This window comes from Leucoraja erinacea, chromosome 5, assembly GCF_028641065.1.
Source record: "Leucoraja erinacea ecotype New England chromosome 5, Leri_hhj_1, whole genome shotgun sequence".
In the NCBI taxonomy this organism is placed as follows: Eukaryota; Metazoa; Chordata; class Chondrichthyes; order Rajiformes; family Rajidae; genus Leucoraja; species Leucoraja erinaceus.
Genome location: NC_073381.1, coordinates 45,808,946 through 45,827,532, shown reverse-complemented (window position 1 = coordinate 45,827,532; position 18,587 = coordinate 45,808,946). Strand labels below are relative to the sequence as shown.

The following is an 18,587-nucleotide window of genomic DNA, read 5'->3' as shown; positions in this document are numbered from 1 at the left end:
AGAGCACCCTCAGTTAGCGGCGTCTGCGCCATGTGCAGCACACCACGAGGTGGTGGGGTTACCGATCATGGTGGGAAAGCCGGGGGTAAATGGGCAACAGCCCCGGGTAGGGCAGATGTGCCCGGTACGGCAAAGGAAATATGGTCCCCCGGTAGGGCAGGCAGATAGAGGGCCCATAGAGAGTGATATCATCATTCCCCATGGGGCACATGTGCTGAGGGGGATGGTGGCTCACTTTCCCAGGTTAACAAGGGCGGGAGACCCGTCATTGCATTTTATGGAGGTGCAGCAGGCAGCCGACATAAACGATTGCGATGAGGTAGAACGGGTAAAGCTGCTACTGATGACCCTAGATTCATACCTATGCAAGGCGGTGACCTCCAGGGAAGGGGGAAAACCTGAAACATGGGTAGCGGCACAGACAGCGGTTCTGGAGGCCATGGGGTTGAATCAGGGTAGTCCTTTCACCAGGGTGGGGGAGACGAAGCAGCAAGTAGCTGAGTCCCCGGACATGTTCGCAGACAGGCTGTGGGCAGTGTATGAGGGAGCGTGTGGGATGCCTTTAGATAGGCAGAATTTAAATGAGAGAACAGCTCACTGGCTGAAGACTCTGGTGGCGAACTAGGGCTGAGCACTAGTTCGACCCAGCTGACCCAAACCTTAACGAGGCGGAGGTGATCAGGAAGCTCACCCTTGCGTATTGCAATGGGGAGAGAAGTGAGGAGGAGCCCTTTAAGGGCAAGGTGCACGAAATAGTACCGGCACCCCCCAAAAGGAGGCAGTGGAAACAGGAAGGCAGCCGGACCTCTTCTGAGATGAGGCCGGTGTGCTACGGGTGTGGGAAGCCCGGGCACTACAAGAGGGAGTGCAGAAACCTAAGTAGAGCAGTGGGGGATAGGACCCCGGTAACAATAGATATAAGAGATCTATTGACCTATTGGCAGTCCAAGGCAGGAGGGTCCGGACAGGTAGCCATGGCAACAGGCCAGGGCGCGCCCGTATTCGCACCCCTGGCACGTTTATGACACCCGGCGAAACAGCCCACATTCCTATGCCCATTAGAGTATGGCCCATGTGGGAGACCCTGGGTCAATATGGAGGTCCAGGATGTGGTTGGGAGTTACCTGCTGGACACAGGTGCTTCCAGTACCATTGTCCACACGGACAATCCCCGTACATCCCATCTCTCTAGTGGGGTGCCCTATAGTCCACGGGGCGAGGGAAATCAGAGGGCCAGAGAAGGAGCCAGGAGTGGGAAAGCATGGGACCCCTATGAGGAAGGACAGGTAGGGGCAGCCAGGTAGCACCCTCGAGAAAAGGAAAGTGAGGGAGTGGTTTTGGCCCCGGACCTGACCACGGTCCAGGCACAAGACCCTATTTTAAAGGCTGCCTCAGCAGCCATTTGCAGGCAGGAGAAGATAGAGGGACCGTTTGGTGGTAAAGATCAGGAACAGACCCGGGTTGATGTGGAAACCGTAGGGGAGCCAGGCGAGTCCACAGGTAGTCAGCCTGAAGTAGCCGGCTGTGTTCCAGGGCGAGGTCTGGAAGCAGCGGAGAAGGAGGCTGACTCCAGCCCTCCGCAGGCAGGTACCGTAGACTGCCTAAGAGAGGCAGAACTAGCAGAAACAGAGGAGATGGAGGTATCACCTCTGGTGTGGGAACCCCCGGTCAGACGTAGGAGTGACAGGGTCACTAAACCCCCAGTAAGGTGGTCCCCAACCCTAATTAAACCTAGGGCTGGGGCCGGCCACAGGAGGGCCGGGAAGGAGAGTGGCCGAAACAGGGCACTTCGGAGTGCAGCTGGAGGGAGCCCAGTCTCCACAGGGAACGTAGGGGTATCTCGAAACCCCGTAGTGCACGGGTAGGTGAGGGGCAGTCAGGCCCCTCGACAGGAGGAGTTCTGGCCTGCACGGGAGGGCCCAACAGAGGGATGGCCCCAGCGTGACGGGGACCAGTTATGAGTTGGCCAGCCGGAGACGGGTGGCGTTGTATATAGCATTGGTTTGTGTGTGAGTAGATGTAGTTAGCGTAATTAGATATAGGGTTTTGTATAGCTACAGGGGAGTACAGGGACAGACAGTACGGGATTGAAGGGATGTGCTGTGGAAAAGTAGACCACAACAGACAAAATCAAAACCCCAAATGCCATTTTAGGCGGATTGTTTTGTGGAGGCAAGGAGGGGTTTTGCTTTGTTTACCAGATGGGTAGCCCCGCCGTATGGATGATGGCAATGATGTGCCTCCGGATGAGCATGGCGCGTCGCGGGGACACAGAGGAGTCCATCGTATATGGGTGCTCAGGGGACAGAGCACCCCTCGTGTCTACTGGGCAAGGAAACCTGGTAGCGGATAGCGAGGCCGGATACTCCCATGAGGGGAGATGACCTGCGAGGCTGGGGTTGAACTCGACCAGGTTCTCCAGCCACAGGAGCTTTGCCTACGGGGAAGCATCCATACCCTGTGCCGAGATACAGATGGCTACCGACCGACCTGACTGAGGGCAGGCGGGTGTGTTTAACCTGTAAGGGGGACGTTCCTTTGGGGAGATGGTGGTGGCTCAGGAAGCTGAGCTCGGACATGAGGGATCGATCCTCGGACTGGGAAAGACTGGACAATGATACCTACCGGACCATCACGGGGTCACCGGGAGGGATCACTGTATGTTGGGACAGATTATTTATGTCTATGGGGGTCTGCCAAGGTGTGTCCGGTAGAGGCATCAATCACTTTCGTCAAGTGGTGGCAGGACCCCGGGAACGGGATAGATTGGGACCGCAGTGGGCAGGCATGTGCAGCCCCCAGGACTGGGATGACAGTAAAAGCCACCGAATTGCTGGTTCAGGTGAAGAAGCCCCTACCCACAGCCCAACCGATCGACCCTCACAACTGTCCAACCACCACCAAAGGGCTGGAAAATGGGTTAGCACTTGTCCCAACCAAAAAGGTGCTGTACCAGGGAGTGCATTACGCTGTGGCCTCAGTAGTATTAAATTTGACTGAAGTGCGGTTACCCGCATGGTGCCCCCGCGAGACGGAATTATTATATCAGGCCCTGCTAAAAGACATGTTCCAGAAATTCCACAACCTGGATTTTGGGGACATAGACATAGAAGAGATGTACCGCGGGGGAGGGGATTTCACTTTGGGGTCCAGTAGGCAAAGACGAGGGGTGGTTAACGACGGGTTTACAGCATTTAACACGGGGACGTCTATTATTAATAGCATGGACAACGTAGAACTGGCCTTGCAGATCAATCAGTTGAAGGGCCAGTTACGAAAGGTTCTGGGGGAGGAAAATGCGGTGGTAGGATCGGGACTGCACGAAGAGGTGGCAATGACTCTACATCTAAAAGAAATCATAGCACAATTGGAGACACATGCAAAAACGATAAACGCTTTGATTAAAGAGGACCGGAATGCGTCCGATCAGGCTGCACAGAATGAGGTGTGTGGGCCGTATGGTGCGTGGTTGTTGGGGGAGGGGAGGAGCAACCTGGAAGACCTGAGGCAAGGTCGGGTCCCCTCCTGGATAAGCAACCAGCACCTAGCAGCGCTACACCCTTATAACAGCACTTTGAGTCCTTGTCAGCTTCGTGTGGCCTCCGAGGCCTACCCAGTACCGGTGGATTGCGGAAAATCCAATCACACCATAATGGGAGTGGTCGTGGGAATCCCGGTGATGGGAACCTCGGCACGACCAGCTCCTCTGTACCGAGTGGAGAACGTGGGAGTTGTTCGTGGGGGGGGGGTGCATATTCGCTACGGGAAGGTCCCGCCCTATGTCATATTGAGGGAGCAAGCTGTGACAGGCATTGACCCTTTGGGTTGTCGGAGCCGGGGAGCACAGGTAATCCTGTGTCCCCAGCACATGGGCGCTGAGGCTAGGCCTCAGTGTGGGTTCAGGGCTGTTGGGGCACAGCCTATAAACTGCACCATGGAGGCGATGGCAGCAGACCATGTTCCTCCACAGGTGGCGTATACAGGCAGTGGGACGTACTGTGTCACCACAAGTGCCCAGCGGTATCAGCACGGATCACAGCTGTGGTGCCCGGTACCACACAGCAGCTTCTGCTTTAAACCCAGGGCAGAAGTCCATGTGGCACAGCAGCGAATATTACCCATCCCGGAACCTTCTTCGGTTCACCTCTCGGTACGAGAAAATGTAACTGACTTATTTAACTATGTTGCCCATTTTGGGTATGATATTCCCCCAGTGAATGAAAAATTTAAAGAGTTGTTGGTGGCGGTCGAGTTGTCGCACAAACACTTCTTCTCCCTGGAACAAAGGACTCTGGATATCGCCAGGGAGATCGAAGAGATCAAGTCTCCAAGTTGGTGGGACCTGGAGTCCTGGATCATAGTTCCAGCATGGGTCCGCATCGTGTCCCTTGTTCTGATCATCTGCCAGATGATAATTGTGCTGTATTTGCTATGCATTAATTGCAAATTTAAAAGGCGGAGGAGGATGGCCAAATTACAACAGCTGGTAAATCGAGCCGCCCGAAGTCACCATAACGACACCCCATCACTGTAAAATGTCTGTACTCTAGTGCAATAGTTTTTGTACATATGCTGTAATCCGTGCATTTTCAGGGAATGGTCGTGAGGGTACTGTATGGTTTGTGGGATTGATGTAAAGTAAAAGGTGTATAGTGTAAGTTAATGTGCTTCGAGGGCCTAGTTTAGCAATTAAGGGGGCTTTCGGGGTACATAATTTCACCTTCTCACCAGGAGTGTTTACAGCTCTTGAGGCTGGAGGATTGCCCACTAACTTTGTCAATCGATACGGTCCGTGCAAGCCTGGACGTATCGTAGGGGCATGCAAGTTATTGGGGCAAATCCTCCAAAATTATGGAAGAACTCGGATAAGGACATGCATATTTTAAAAGGACAGATTTGCTGGCTGCAACGGAAAAAAAACCCCAACCACAAAAAGAAGCAGTTTCAAGTTTCAAACCTGTCTGGCCTGTGGACTTGAACATCACACAACTGTGCGAACGATGTGGACAGGAAAGGCTGAGACGGAGATGATCTTGGATACACAAAGGAAGGAACCAAGCCTCAGCAGACGGTGGTAAACAGGCCAGCACAAGCACAATCACCATCTTAGATGACCCATCCATCGAGACAATAGGAGCCCATCCAGGCGATGGGATAACGATCAGGCTGAGGGATCATGACATCAGCAAACCCCTTTCCATCGAAAGCCTATTGTTCATGCCAGATCGAAACTGGGAATCATCAAAAGAACCCTTTTATCCAGAGGACCACCTGGGGGTTTCAAAGGAAGCTCAGGTATAAAAACAGGAGTCAAGCCAGAACTCTCTCTCTTTCTGCTCTGCTGGACAGCTCGTGGGCCTGTATTGATCTAGCTGTGAGTATCCCGATGACCTGGTGAAATTCCCGAAATAGGATAGAGGTTGAGAAGATAAAGGGAAAGGGGGGGTAAAATTGTGTAAAGTAAGTTTGACAACGTGCCCGATAGTTTTCCGTCCATAGTCTTAGTTTAAAGCATAAGTTTAGCCACGTATTATGTAGTGTTGGTGAGATTTGATTTCTCATTGTTTAATAAAATCTGTAAATTTTAGACTTGCTTTGAGTCCATCTTGGTTTCTGTTTTCTCTCATCAGCACACTCTGGTCAATTCAACCTTTTTTATCATATCCCACCATAATTCCGAGGTCTAGAACCTAGGGGTCCCTTTTGTTGTATTCTCTCTCTTGGAAACCGCTCGAGTGGAGTGGTGGCCGTTTGACCCTCCGACAAGGGAGAGAATAACTCGGGCAGTTGGGCCCGAAGTGGAGTAAAGGGAAACGCAAAACCCCTACACTCTCCTTTGATCACATGCGATCTAATCTCCGGAGCAGCCTACTATGCGGGATCACATTTCAGAAAACTCAATCAGATTTGTGAGATATGATCTCCCACCTACAAAACCGTGCTGACTATCCTTAATCAGCCCTTGCCCATGTAAATGCACGTATATCTTATCCTTCATAATGCTGTCTGGTAAATTTCTGACAACAGATGTGAGGCTCACTGGCCAATAGTTCCCAGGCTTTTCCTTGCAGCCCATCTTAAATAGAGTCACAATATTTTCCACCCTCCAGTCTTCTGGCACCTCACCTATATTTAAAAATGACATAAATCTCAACCGGGGAACCTGCAATTTCTTCTCTAGCTTCCGCAGCGTCCTCGGATATTCTTGATTAGTACGGCTGCCAGAGGTTACGGGGAGAAAGCAGGAGAATGGGGTTTGGAGGGAGAGATAAATCAGCCATGATTGAATGGCAGAGTGGACTTAATGGGCCGAATGGTCAAATTCCGCTCCTATCTCTTATGATCTTATATATCTGATCAGGCCAGGGAGATTTGTCTACTTTCATAGTTGTTAGGATCCTCAGCACATCCCTGACTGCCATCAAGACACTTCCATTGCCTGCCCCAAGATCCCTGGTTCTCTTATCTTTCTCCACAGTAAAAACAGAGGAGAAATACGCATTGAGCATATTGGCCATCTCGTTGATTAATATTTCAGTGTATAATTTTATGAAATGAAATGCATCTTATTTGGTAAGATAGCCAAACACAATTGCTGTATCATATTAGGTGTCTCCTGCTTGGCTAGATTGGTATGAACAGAGCACATACTCTTGGCAAATATATCAATGTAACAATATAATTTTAAATAAATAATAATGAAAAAACTTTAAGGCAATTTTTCAAAATAAAAAGCATGCAAGAAAATAACATTTTTGTTAAGCATATGGACCTAGAAATGATAAAACAAAATCAAATGTGATTATACTCTAAAATAATCCTGTTCCATGCCTACCTTTTCCAGCTGACTATGAACATGTTGAACAATCAAATCAAGAGCAACAAAGTTCTCCCCACCTAAAAATTATAGAGAGATTCACGTGTTAATTTTTTTTCTAAAAATAAGACCCAGTCAGATCTAAAATCTTTTGTATGAAGTATTAAAGCTACAAGCCTCACTTCAATCTCTCTGGATGCTTTCAAGAGAGAGCTAGACAGAGCTCTTCTTCTCCGTGGATTGTCACCTTGTCGTGGTGGAGAAGTTTGTTTGGTCCCGAGATCCTGAGAGCAATGCTGTCTGGATCTTTGCTCTTGGTAGGGCCACCCATGGCGGTAAGGTCGAGGGGGAGGTCCCTGACAAAAGAGCAATCCAACCAAGACCTCAACGGTGGAATAGGCAGAGAATGATGGCTGACTTTAGTGGAGTATCACAACGGCTGGGAAGGTTCCCTGGTCATCTTGGACCCCATGCCACTGGATCCTGACCCAGATCTGTCAAGAACCGTGTGGTGGCTGTCTGTGCACCAGTCTCCCCACGTTAAACAATGTCATGCACAGGCGTCCTCCCAAAAGAGGACAGTCATACTCGTTTCGAGCGACCGCCGATGATGAGACAGAGCTATTAAAGATATGGGGAGAAGGCAAGAATGGGGTACTGATTGTGGATGATCAGCCATGATCACATTGAATGGCGGTGCTGGCTCGAAGGGCCAAACACCCTACTCCTGCACCTATTGTTTATTGTCTATAATCTTTTAGAATTGAAATATGGTAGATAAATATGCGGTACTTAGTACATGGATAGGATAGGTATAGAGGGATATGGGCCATATCCCCCTAAAAAGGGATATGGGCCTAACACAAGCAGGTGGGACTAGTGTAGATGGGACATGTTTGTTGGTGTGCGCAAATTGGGCCAAAAGGCCTGTTTCTACGCTGTATGATTCTATAACTCTACTATGGTGGCTACAGGTATCCATGAATCTGGTCTTCTAGCTCAAGGGAATATTATGTGAAAATGGCCTATGAACTTATTCTCCACATAAGCAAAAGGCACAGGTTACCTTGGTATGTATGAGGTAAGTGATGTAATGTTTATAGAGAAAAACAATGCCAACATCCAGCATACAGGTTGTGTGGTTATTGCTTTTAAAAACATTTTTTTTTAAGTCTCTCGATATGTAATTCATTATCAGCCAAATCCTGTGTCTGTCCAATTTGACAGCTGATCCTTGCATTCTCAGATTCCCCTAATGTTTCATATTTTACCAACCTCAGTTTTAAATTACTCAATATCTGGACATCCATAGCTCTGAAGACAGATAATTCCATAGATTTAGAACACTGCTCAAATATTCAGAACAGGCTTAAATGACTTTTTCATGTTTTCTTAGTCTTTCTAGCATTTTTTGTTATTTTTTATTACATATTGTTTTTATTATCCTACACCATGTCTTACCTGCTTACCATTAACAATCACTTTATAACCTTGAAGCTCAATGCATTGATAACTGTTCTCATCTTGGCCCATTCTCTCAGGTATGTCACATCACAAGCTCTTCCCTCTTCTTCCCTCCTACTGAAAATTAACTTGCACCTCTCTCCTTTACAGTTCTGATAAAGTGTCAGAGACCAACAAAATTGACAATTTCTTTTTCCATAGGGTAGGCTTAGCCTTACCAATCAAGCATGTCTTCCTGCTCTGCATTGTACAACATTACTTTCTTTTTTCTATGTTCTTATTCCCCAACTGCTCCCATTGACATGTTGCCAAATGACCTATGATCACCTGATTTTACCTTTTCAAAGACATCTCCACTTCCCCATCATTCTATGCAGTTTAACATACTTCTATCGTCATTTTCCCAGCTCTGAGGTTTTGAAGCTCCAAAAGATTATCAATGCATCTCTTTCCGCAGATGCAGCCTGATCTGCTGAGTATTTCCAGTGTTTTCTGTTTTTTAATACTAGATTTCCACCATCTGTAATTTTTTGATTTCCAAATATCATTACTGCATACTGATCTGCCTGTGAAATCAACACCCTATTTACAAGGATAAAATAAACCTTTATTGAATCAGTCTGAAGAAAGGCCCCAATCCAAACCGTCACCTGTCCATTCCTTTCCCAGATGCCACCTGACCCGCTAAGTACCTCCAGCAGTTTGTTTTTGATGAAGATTTTAGCAACTGCAGTCTTGTGTCCCCATCATTGTTAAATGTTCATGCACTAGCACACCAAGATTCTTCATTTATACTAACATTATTAATTTATTTCTGCTTAAAAAATATTATTTTCATCCCAGTTATGTTTACCCTACATTTTCGTTGTTGTACTGTATTTGCCACTGTTTGTTCAAAACTATCTGACCCTTTTGCACAGCTCACTTTCCAATTAGTTTTTTTTTTTTAATCATTAGCAACCATGCATTAGCAATCATTAGTTCCATTTTCCTTTTTTAGTCATTGCTATAAATTGTGAATAGCTGTGGAACCCCAGAGTTCAATAGCAAAACATACAGGGATTTAATTAATGCTTGGTGATTATTTACATAATTTAGTTATTTAATCTAAAGATTTACATTTCCAGAAAGAACTGAGCTGACAGAATGAGGCATTTTAGATAAAAATTATGCCTTCATTTTAAAAGGGCACTCTCATAATTTCAGGAAACGGCACTACATTTATAGTCATTAAGTACTTATTGAAGATTCAGCATAGATATACAACCGCTATATATATACTGACTTCTGTTTTAATATTCATTAATTCAACTTTAAAATGATTAAAGCTGAAAAGAAAGAAACTTTCATGTTTGACTTCAGGGCCACTAATTAAATACAGATGTACACACCTTTTTTTCCCACAGGTATGGCCAGACTAATGACGCATATCCAATGGATGTGCAGACACTTCCTACGGTTTCTCAGCAGTTACGCTGGATGTCAGTGTCAGGTTTTTCAATAGGGGGATGTGTGGTTGTGATCCAGATATTCATCTTTTAAAATAATTTAAGTTTAAATGTTTTTAATTTCTTTGTATTCCAGCATTTTAAAGTGTAAAATTATTACACAAAAATTAATTTATTTTTTGGAAATACATTACGTTTCAATATCAGGAATAGTGTTTAAACAAGTTTTTAGTGTATAATGAGATTTTTTTTTCTCTCAGCACTTTAGAATTTACATTTCAAAATTTTGGTCATGTTTGAGCAATAGTGGCTAGCACAACAGGGAAAGATCTCTTGGTCATCGGCATGATCTAAAACTATAATAAGGTGAGTCATGACATAGGCACTAACACTAACAAAATATTTCCATGCCGATGTTGCATTATCTTTGATGATAAATTTTGACCATATGCAAGGGGCCATCACATTTCTAAAGTTAGTAGAGTTCACAAATACGGTAGTCAAAATGCTACTCTATCCCTGATAGAGTAATAACCAGTTATTACGATGAGCACATTAATTTTGAAATATGTTTTCCATTATTCAAGCATTTATCCTTGTAAAATCTTGCATTTAAAATTTTTTACTAACAGCAGGTTCATAAATCCAGGTAAATGTGCAGCCAATTCTTACCTCGAGGGACAACAATGTCTGAAAGCTGTACTGTTGGCTCTATGTACTGTTCAAAGGCAGGTTTGACAAACTTGTTGTACTGTTTGATAACACCAACAATGTCACGACCCCTCTCAGATATGTCTCTTTTTAAGCGTCGAACAAGTCTGATATCAGAGTCAGTGTCCACAAAAACTTTCATATCTAAAAGCTAAAGACAAAAACACACACAAAATTTCATCATTTCAATGTATGAAACGCCACATTTTACTTCACATTACCATGAAATCATTTCTACTGGCTGCATATAATTAGTCAGTAGAAACTATATCATGGTAATGGAAAATATATAATGGTAATGGAAATATCTACTCATCCATTACAAACTGAACAGCCTGATAATTTGGAAACATCTGCAGTGATAAAACAGGAGGTGATGGAATAAAATTGCATGTGGAAACTTATGCAAGGTTTTTAGATGATTTTCCTGAAATTTCTCTTGTGCAAAAGCCTTGGGCTATCATTCTACTCAAATCTTAAATCCATTCCTTCCTAGTTTCTCTGACATTCTTCAAAATCATTTCAATTAGATCATTCCCTTCACTCCAATCCCACTAAGCATGACCTGCCTGTCTTCTTTCGCAGGTTTGTGCTGGATTAACACTTTAAATGGCTCTCTCTCCAAGCATTGCCCCTTCATAGCTGATAAATCGGCAGCACATAATGTGGCATGGTGGCGCAGCGGTAGAGTTACTGCCTTACAGCACTTGCAGCATTTGAAAACCTGGGTTCGATCATGTCTATGGGTCCTTCAAAATGTCTATTTACTCACAAATAAAACTTTTATCATCTTGTACTATGCCCTGATCGATTGAAATAGCAGTTTAGATCTAACTGAAACTTGTTCCATGGAATTTATTGTCCTTTATTGTGAACTTCCTACCAGTTTAATCTTTAAACTATCAACTGTTTTTGGTTGCACTTTGAATTTCTTTTTACAGTAGTATCGGGATGTTAATTTATTAAAAGATTAATTTATTATTTTCTATTTATTATATATTATTTATGTGTATTATGTTACCGGCCAATTATGCTACTTCAAATAAGAATTGAATTGTTCTGTTGTCAGTACATATGACAATTAAACACTCTTTACTTACGATTTTTTTTAGTCCATGCTTGCCCAATAACACAGTGGGGGGGGAACGGGGGGGACGGACGTGGAGGACCAACCAATTAACTAATAAATTTTTTTCACGTCACCACTTATTTTTCTGGCATCAGCTACTTTACTATTCTGATTTATTTTACTTCTAACATTCTCCTCTTAAAAACCAAATTAGGTATTATGCAAATAAGGTAATAATATTTCACCTAAAGCCCATATATTATCCTGAGAAGCATACAGATGGTCAGAAATTATAACATGCACGTATACAATGTGATATCATTCATTTTCAGTAATGGAAGAAATAAATTAAAAATACACATTTCAATGCCAGTGAAATGTTACAAACATAAGCTGATGCTTTTTATCATTTAAAACATGTGAAATTCACTTTAAAAGAATGAATTTACCATTTGAAGGCTGTGTTGCAAAAATTATCAGCAAGGAAAATAACTCAATGTTCTTCGGTAGCAATGGATAATAGTCTAACATTAATGCAATGGTAAAACAAAGTTTGGATTTTGTGATAACAAAAACAGATTTGAATATATTTCTTAAAATTGAAAATTCAGTTCTTGAACCGAAACGGAGATATGGTTCAATATATTGATCACACTAGAGTGTTTATTCAATGTTGTTTTGCAACAAAGCACCTTTGAAAGAAAAAATGGATAGCAGACAGCTCAGCAATAAGAATATCTCAATGATGAAAGCTGCAATATAAGCCTGAAATACAGCATGTACACAATTCAATTACTTTGTGTGGATTCATTCGGCATTCAACAAATCTTTTCAAAGATTCACATTATTATTGTCTCCATATTCTGAGGAAAAATATGGGCAACTTCCCATATAGCTGCTGACGTTTACATGCAAATGCATAATTCTTGAAATTGCGATCAACTTTAAAGATGGAATATAATGTAGCAAAGTGTGGAATCAGGCATTTTGGTAGTAGGATTAAAGGCGTAGACTATTTTCTAAATGAGATGAGAATCCAGAAATCGGAGGTGTAAAGGGACTGGGAATTGCTGGTGCACGATTCCCAAAAAAGTTAATCTGCAAGTCGAATCGGTAGTAACGAAAGTAAACTTAATGCTAGCATTTATTTCAAGAGGGCTTGTATACAAAAATAGGAATGTAAGGCTGAGACTCTATAAGGCACTGGTAAGGCCGCATTTGGAATATTGCGAGCAATTTTGGGCACCACATCTGGGGAAGGATGTGCTGGCTCTGGAGAGGGTCCAGAGGTTTACAAGAATGATCCCAGGAACGAGTAGGTTAACCTATGATGAGCGTTTATCAGCACTGAGCCTATACTCGCTGGAGTTTAGAAGAATGAAACATAGAAACATAGAAATTAGGTGCAGGAGTAGGCCATTCGGCCCTTCGAGCCTGCACCGCCATTCAATATGATCATGGCTGATCATCCAACTCAGTATCCCGTACCTGCCTTCTCTCCATACCCCCTGATCCCCTTAGCCACAAGGGCCACATCTAACTCCCTCTTAAATATACCCAATGAAGTGGCCTCAACTACCCTCTGTGGCAGAGTTCCAGAGATTCACCACTCTCTGCGTGAAAAAAGTTCTTCTCATCTCGGTTTTAAAGGATTTCCCCTTTATCCTTAAGCTGTGACCCCTTGTCCTGGACTTCCCTAACATCGGGAACAATCTTCCTGCATCTAGCCTGTCCAACCCCTTAAGAATTTTGTAAGTTTCTATAAGATCCCCTCTCAATCTTCTAAATTCTAGAGAGTATAAACCAAGTCTATCCAGTCTTTCTTCATAAGACAGTCCTGACATCCCAGGAATCAGTCTGGTGAACCGTCTCTGCACTCCCTCTATGGCAATAATGTCCTTCCTCAGATCTGGAGACCAAAACTGTACGCAATACTCCAGGTGTGGTCTCACCAAGACCCTGTACAACTGCAGTAGAACCTCTCTGCTCCTATACTCAAATCCTTTTGCAATGAAAGCTAACATACCATTCGCTTTCTTTACTGCCTGCTGCACCTGCATGCCTACCTTCAATGACTGGTGTACCATGACACCCAGGTCTCGCTGCATCTCCCCCTTTCCCAATCGGCCACCATTTAGATAATAGTCTGCTTTCCTGTTTTTGCCACGAAGGGGGGACCTAATTGAAACAGAGAATAGTGAAAGGCTTGGAAAAGGTGGATGTAGAGAGGATGTTTCCACTAGTGGGAGAGTCTGGGACTAGAGGCAATAGCCTCAGAATTAAAGGGCGTTCTTTTAGGAAGGAGATGAGGAGAAATTTATTTAGTCAGAGGGCGGTGGAGGCTGTCAGTGGATATTTTTATGGCAGAAATAGATTTTTGATTAGTACAAGTGCCAGAGATAGGAAGAAGGCAGGAAAATTGGGCTAGGAGGGGGATAGATCACCCTTGATTGAATGGCGGAGTAGACTTGATGGGCCAAATGACCTAATTCTACTGCTATTCTTATGACCTAACTAATGTCTAAGTTAATTAGGCCAGTTTAGAACCTACCTTTAGAAGAATGACTACAGGTAACGATGGGATATATTAGCATTTCCAGTTTTTTAAAATTGAGATTGTTTAATGGTTTTTAATTTAATTTTTTTTTAAACAGTTAAAAATGTGTATAATATAAGAGGTAACGTACCCTTTAATAAATTTTGAGTATGAGTACCAGTAACCTTTTTTCATTTTAACATCTGACAGAATTGAATTATATAGTTTAATTGTAGTCAAATTTACTTTTCTACCATTTTACAACAGGGCTTGGTCTTGCTACAAAGCTACCAGTTCTTACATAAGAGATAAACATACTGTTAAATGAGGCTTTGACACAGCCAAAAGAGTTGGCCTCATTCACCAAGTTCCCACAGATTGAACTGCGCCCAATTGCTTCATATGTTCACATTATTAAAGTCAGCCTGCTGCTGCTGCTGCTGAAGGTTGACACGTTAGTATGCAATGATTTTTTGAGTTTTTGTTCAAACATTACAGCAAAAAGAAAATCATGTACCTTTAGAAGCTCCTTGTTAGCAAATGCAAGAATTCCTTCAAAGATCACAACATTTGCTCCATACACAGTTTTCTGTGGGGGAAAAAAAACAGACATATTGCAGTCACCAATTAGATTCAAACCTATAGAGAATTCAATTTTGAGGTATTTATTTTGGCTCAAAAAAAAAAAAAAAAAGAGGGTCATCGTCTGATGAAGGAAGAGTGTTTGGAACATCAACTTTCAAATTTAATTAAATCTAATGGAAATGGATAGACAAGAAAATTCACTTGGTTTGTTGGTTAAACCATGGTCTATAAATACACAATCACTTTCCTCGGTTTCCATTCCCCTAAACAAATGCACAGTGCAAAACACCAACATTTATGAGATGGCTTGAGAACCATATTTAAAATCACAAGACACAAGATCTGTGTCGATGTTTTAGCAAATAAATTTGTTTAAACATAGCAAAAAATGAATTCTCAATTTCTGTCACATTTATAAATGCAAATATCATTACACTGAATTTCATTGCAATGTTTGCTCACATTACATGCTATCATAGTCAGTAAAATACATAGATGTTCAATTATTCCTTAATGTTTTAGAATTTATTCCTTACCAAGGTAATTTTCTTGGGAGTCAAACCTCTCATAACAATTTGTCAGCATTTGTTTGAATTTCCAAAATTCAGAAGCAGAAACTCAAGTTAAAATGTAATACTAACTTTACAATACTAACTTTCTACAACTAAAGACTTTAAGTATAAAACTCTGTTTAAAACACAAACTGAATACTATAACCTCCAGATTGGATACTGACGTTGTGTAGTCAATATAAATGTAACACAGCTTTTTTTTGTTGACTAAAAGGTGCCTTATGCATATCGTTCCTTGCTGTTTGTTGTTATGACAGATAGTAGTCCAATAAGCTGTTTTTGCTGTTCAAGAGGCTGACGAAGAGGTTAAAACGCGGGTTTCTCCTACCTTGTCCTGGATTATATTTTGTTGGAGTGCAAGCTTTTGCTGAAGAATCGTTCTGACGGCCGTTCTGTGTATTTTTTTTTTTTAAATCGACCGACAAGTTCAGCGCTAGAGTAATTTTAAAATCAGCTTCTAAAGCCGTCAACGCCGACAACGGGGACGGATTTCACGTACAGGACAGGTAGAAGAAAGCCGTTTATTTTAAGTATAAAAGTGCTCCTTAAGATGCCTTTAATTCACATTTTACGTTGCGAAGCGGTGATTTTTTTCACATACCCATGAACCGGTAGTATTTTTCCTACTGATATGGGGTTTAAATTCATCGCAACCGCAACGTTCCAATTGATCGCGTTCGAGAAAAACCCACTCGCAAGATGATTTAAATGGCCATTAATTTATAGGCATTAAACATTAAATTCCTTCCATTTGGCCTATAAATCCATGACAATGAGATTTAAAAATTATGTTATATTGTGAATTCTTGTGTGAATGTTATTTGGACACTTAGGCTGTTTAAAAATGTTCATCTATTCTTAAGAAATTAATTGATGTTTAGATCTAGTAATTGAATTTTGTAATTAGCAACAATTAGGTAACTAACTAATTATATGCTTTAATTTCAAGTTATCCAAGTAAGATTGTTTCATATTCGTTTCAGAATGCTTCAATCTATAATAACTGAAAATTTATTTCAGTTCTCTTAATTTTTAATAAAGTTATGGGCTTTTAACTATCCTCGATCACAGCTTTTGTGTTAAGTCAATGGAAAAGCAATAGGGAACAAGATGCTAATTAACGAGTATAAAAATGGCCATAACTGTTTTAATACTGAAGATATGAAAGTGAATTAGGTGTCAAATTAAACTTCTTTTTATGCTTTATCTGATGGGATAAATTACAGACTTGATTTTTTAAATCTCAAAATTTTGTAACATTGCTATTAACGGACATTGTGTCAACGGACACAGATGACATCTTGCGTGGCTGCTTTGAGTCAGTGGACTGGTCCATATTCAGGGATTCTGCAGCTAACCTGAATAAGTATCTCTCTACTTCATCTTCTATATAGGATATAGACAATAAAGGAAATTCAATTCAATTCAATTATATCTCTTGTTTCCCTTATCTCTAACCAGTCTGAATATGGGCCTAGATCCGAAACGTCACCCATTCCTTCTCTCCAGAAATGCTGCCTGTCCTGCTGAATTACTCCAGATAGACACTGAATTAGTGTCTATCTGAATGTGCATGCCATTGTCGTGACTGACTTCATCAGCAAGTGCGTGGAAGAATGTGAGCTGACAACCATGGATGAACCGTGAGGTACATTCACAGATTAAGGCCAGGTTTGCTGCATACAAGTCAAATTCAGAACAGTACAAGAAGGCCAGCTGCACTCTCCGCCAAGCCATCAAGGATGCCAAGAGACAATGCTGAGACAAACTTAAGTCCCAGTGTAATCACTCGGGCACACAGAGAATGTGGCATGGTCTGAATAAGATAAATGGCATCAAAGCAAGGTCAGGCAACATCATTGGTGATAGTGCGACCTTACCCGAAGAACTGAATGCTTTCTATGCTCACTTCGAGCAGAATGCCAACAGGGCGGTTAATTATTCACTTGGCCCTTCAGATTCCAGTGTGCCTCTCCCCAGGGTGACTATAGCAGAGGTTAGAATCGGCTTCTTGAGGATAAACACGTGTAAATCCAGTCTACCAAGCGGCCTTGAACCACTGCAGTTCGCCTACACTAGCCCTACTCATCCCTAGAACACCTGGATAAGAGAGATACCTACGTCAAACTCCTATTCATAACTACAGCTCTGCCTTTAATACCATTATACCATCCAAGCTTATCATCAAACTCACTGGACTTGGTGTCAGCACTCATCTCTGCAACTGGATCCTCGACTTCCTGACCAACAGACTCCAATCAGTGAGGATAGGGGTCAAATCATCCTCCACGATAATGCTCAACACAAAGGCTCCGCAAGGATGCCTTCTCAGCCCCCTTCTTTACTCCTGGTACACCCACGACTGTGCAACCATGTACAAATCTAATTCAATTTTCAAATTTGCAGATGACACCACCATTGTGGGCCGGACATCAAATAATGATGAGACGGAGTACAGGAAGGAGACTGAGTACCTTATGTCCTGGTGTCGAGACAACAACCTTTCTCTCAATGTCAGCAAGACAAAGGAGATAGTGATCAACTTCAGGCAGTGAAGAGGTACACATATCCCAGTTTGCATTGACGGTGCCGAAGTAGAGATGGTTGAAAACTTCAAATTCCTAGGAGTCAATATCACCAACAACTTCTCCTGGACCACCCATATTGAAGCAACGACCAAGAAAGCACACCAATGCCTCTAAAAAGGCTGAGGAAGTTTGGCATGTCCCCTACAACTCTCACCAACTTTTACAACATAGAAAGCATTTTATCAGGATACATCACAGCTTGGTTTGGGAACAGCTCCATCCAATACCGCAAGAAATTGCAGCGAATTGTGGACGCAGCCCAGACCACTCCCTCTTCTTCCCTCTCCCATTAGGCAAAAGGTATAGGTGTGAAAAAGCGCACCACCAGATTTGGGGACAGTTTTTTTTCACAGCTGTTATCAGGCAACTGAATCATCCTACCACAACCAGTGCTGAAGGGAGCAGTGCTGAACTACTGTCTATCTCTTTGATGACCCTCCGACTATCCTTGATCGGACTTTGCTGGCTTTACCTTGCACTAAACGTTATTGCCTTATCATCTATTTCTACACTGTAAATGGATAGATTGTAATCATGTATTGTCTGTAGACTGGTTATCCCACAAAAGCTTTTCACTGTACCTTGTTACACGTGACAATAGACTAAACTAAACTAAATTAATGATTGTTTGGGAACTAACAACATAAAGAAAACATGCTATCAAGTTTCAGGATTTTCTAAATCAACAAAAAGTTGAAATATATGATTCTCATCAAAAGAACTTGCTGTTCCAAAGATTCACCATTGCTCTTAATGGCATAGTAAATTACTCTGTAGAATCAGACTGAAATTTCATC

At 42.6% G+C, this 18,587-nt stretch overlaps 1 protein-coding gene across 4 annotated transcripts in view; it reads right to left on the bottom strand.

The window, feature by feature from the left end:
* The window catches only part of si:ch211-243j20.2 (uridine-cytidine kinase-like 1), a 93,855-nt gene that overhangs the window by 54,406 nt on the left and 20,862 nt on the right, over positions 1 to 18,587 (bottom strand). For all 4 annotated transcript variants that reach the window (XM_055635492.1, XM_055635494.1, XM_055635493.1 and 1 more), the window contains 3 exons: positions 14,563 to 14,634; positions 10,402 to 10,591; positions 6,836 to 6,897 (listed from right to left, as the gene is read on the bottom strand). In XM_055635492.1, coding sequence (XP_055491467.1) covers positions 6,836 to 6,897; positions 10,402 to 10,591; positions 14,563 to 14,634 — 324 coding nt within the window. The remainder of the gene's footprint in view (positions 1 to 6,835; positions 6,898 to 10,401; positions 10,592 to 14,562; positions 14,635 to 18,587) is intronic.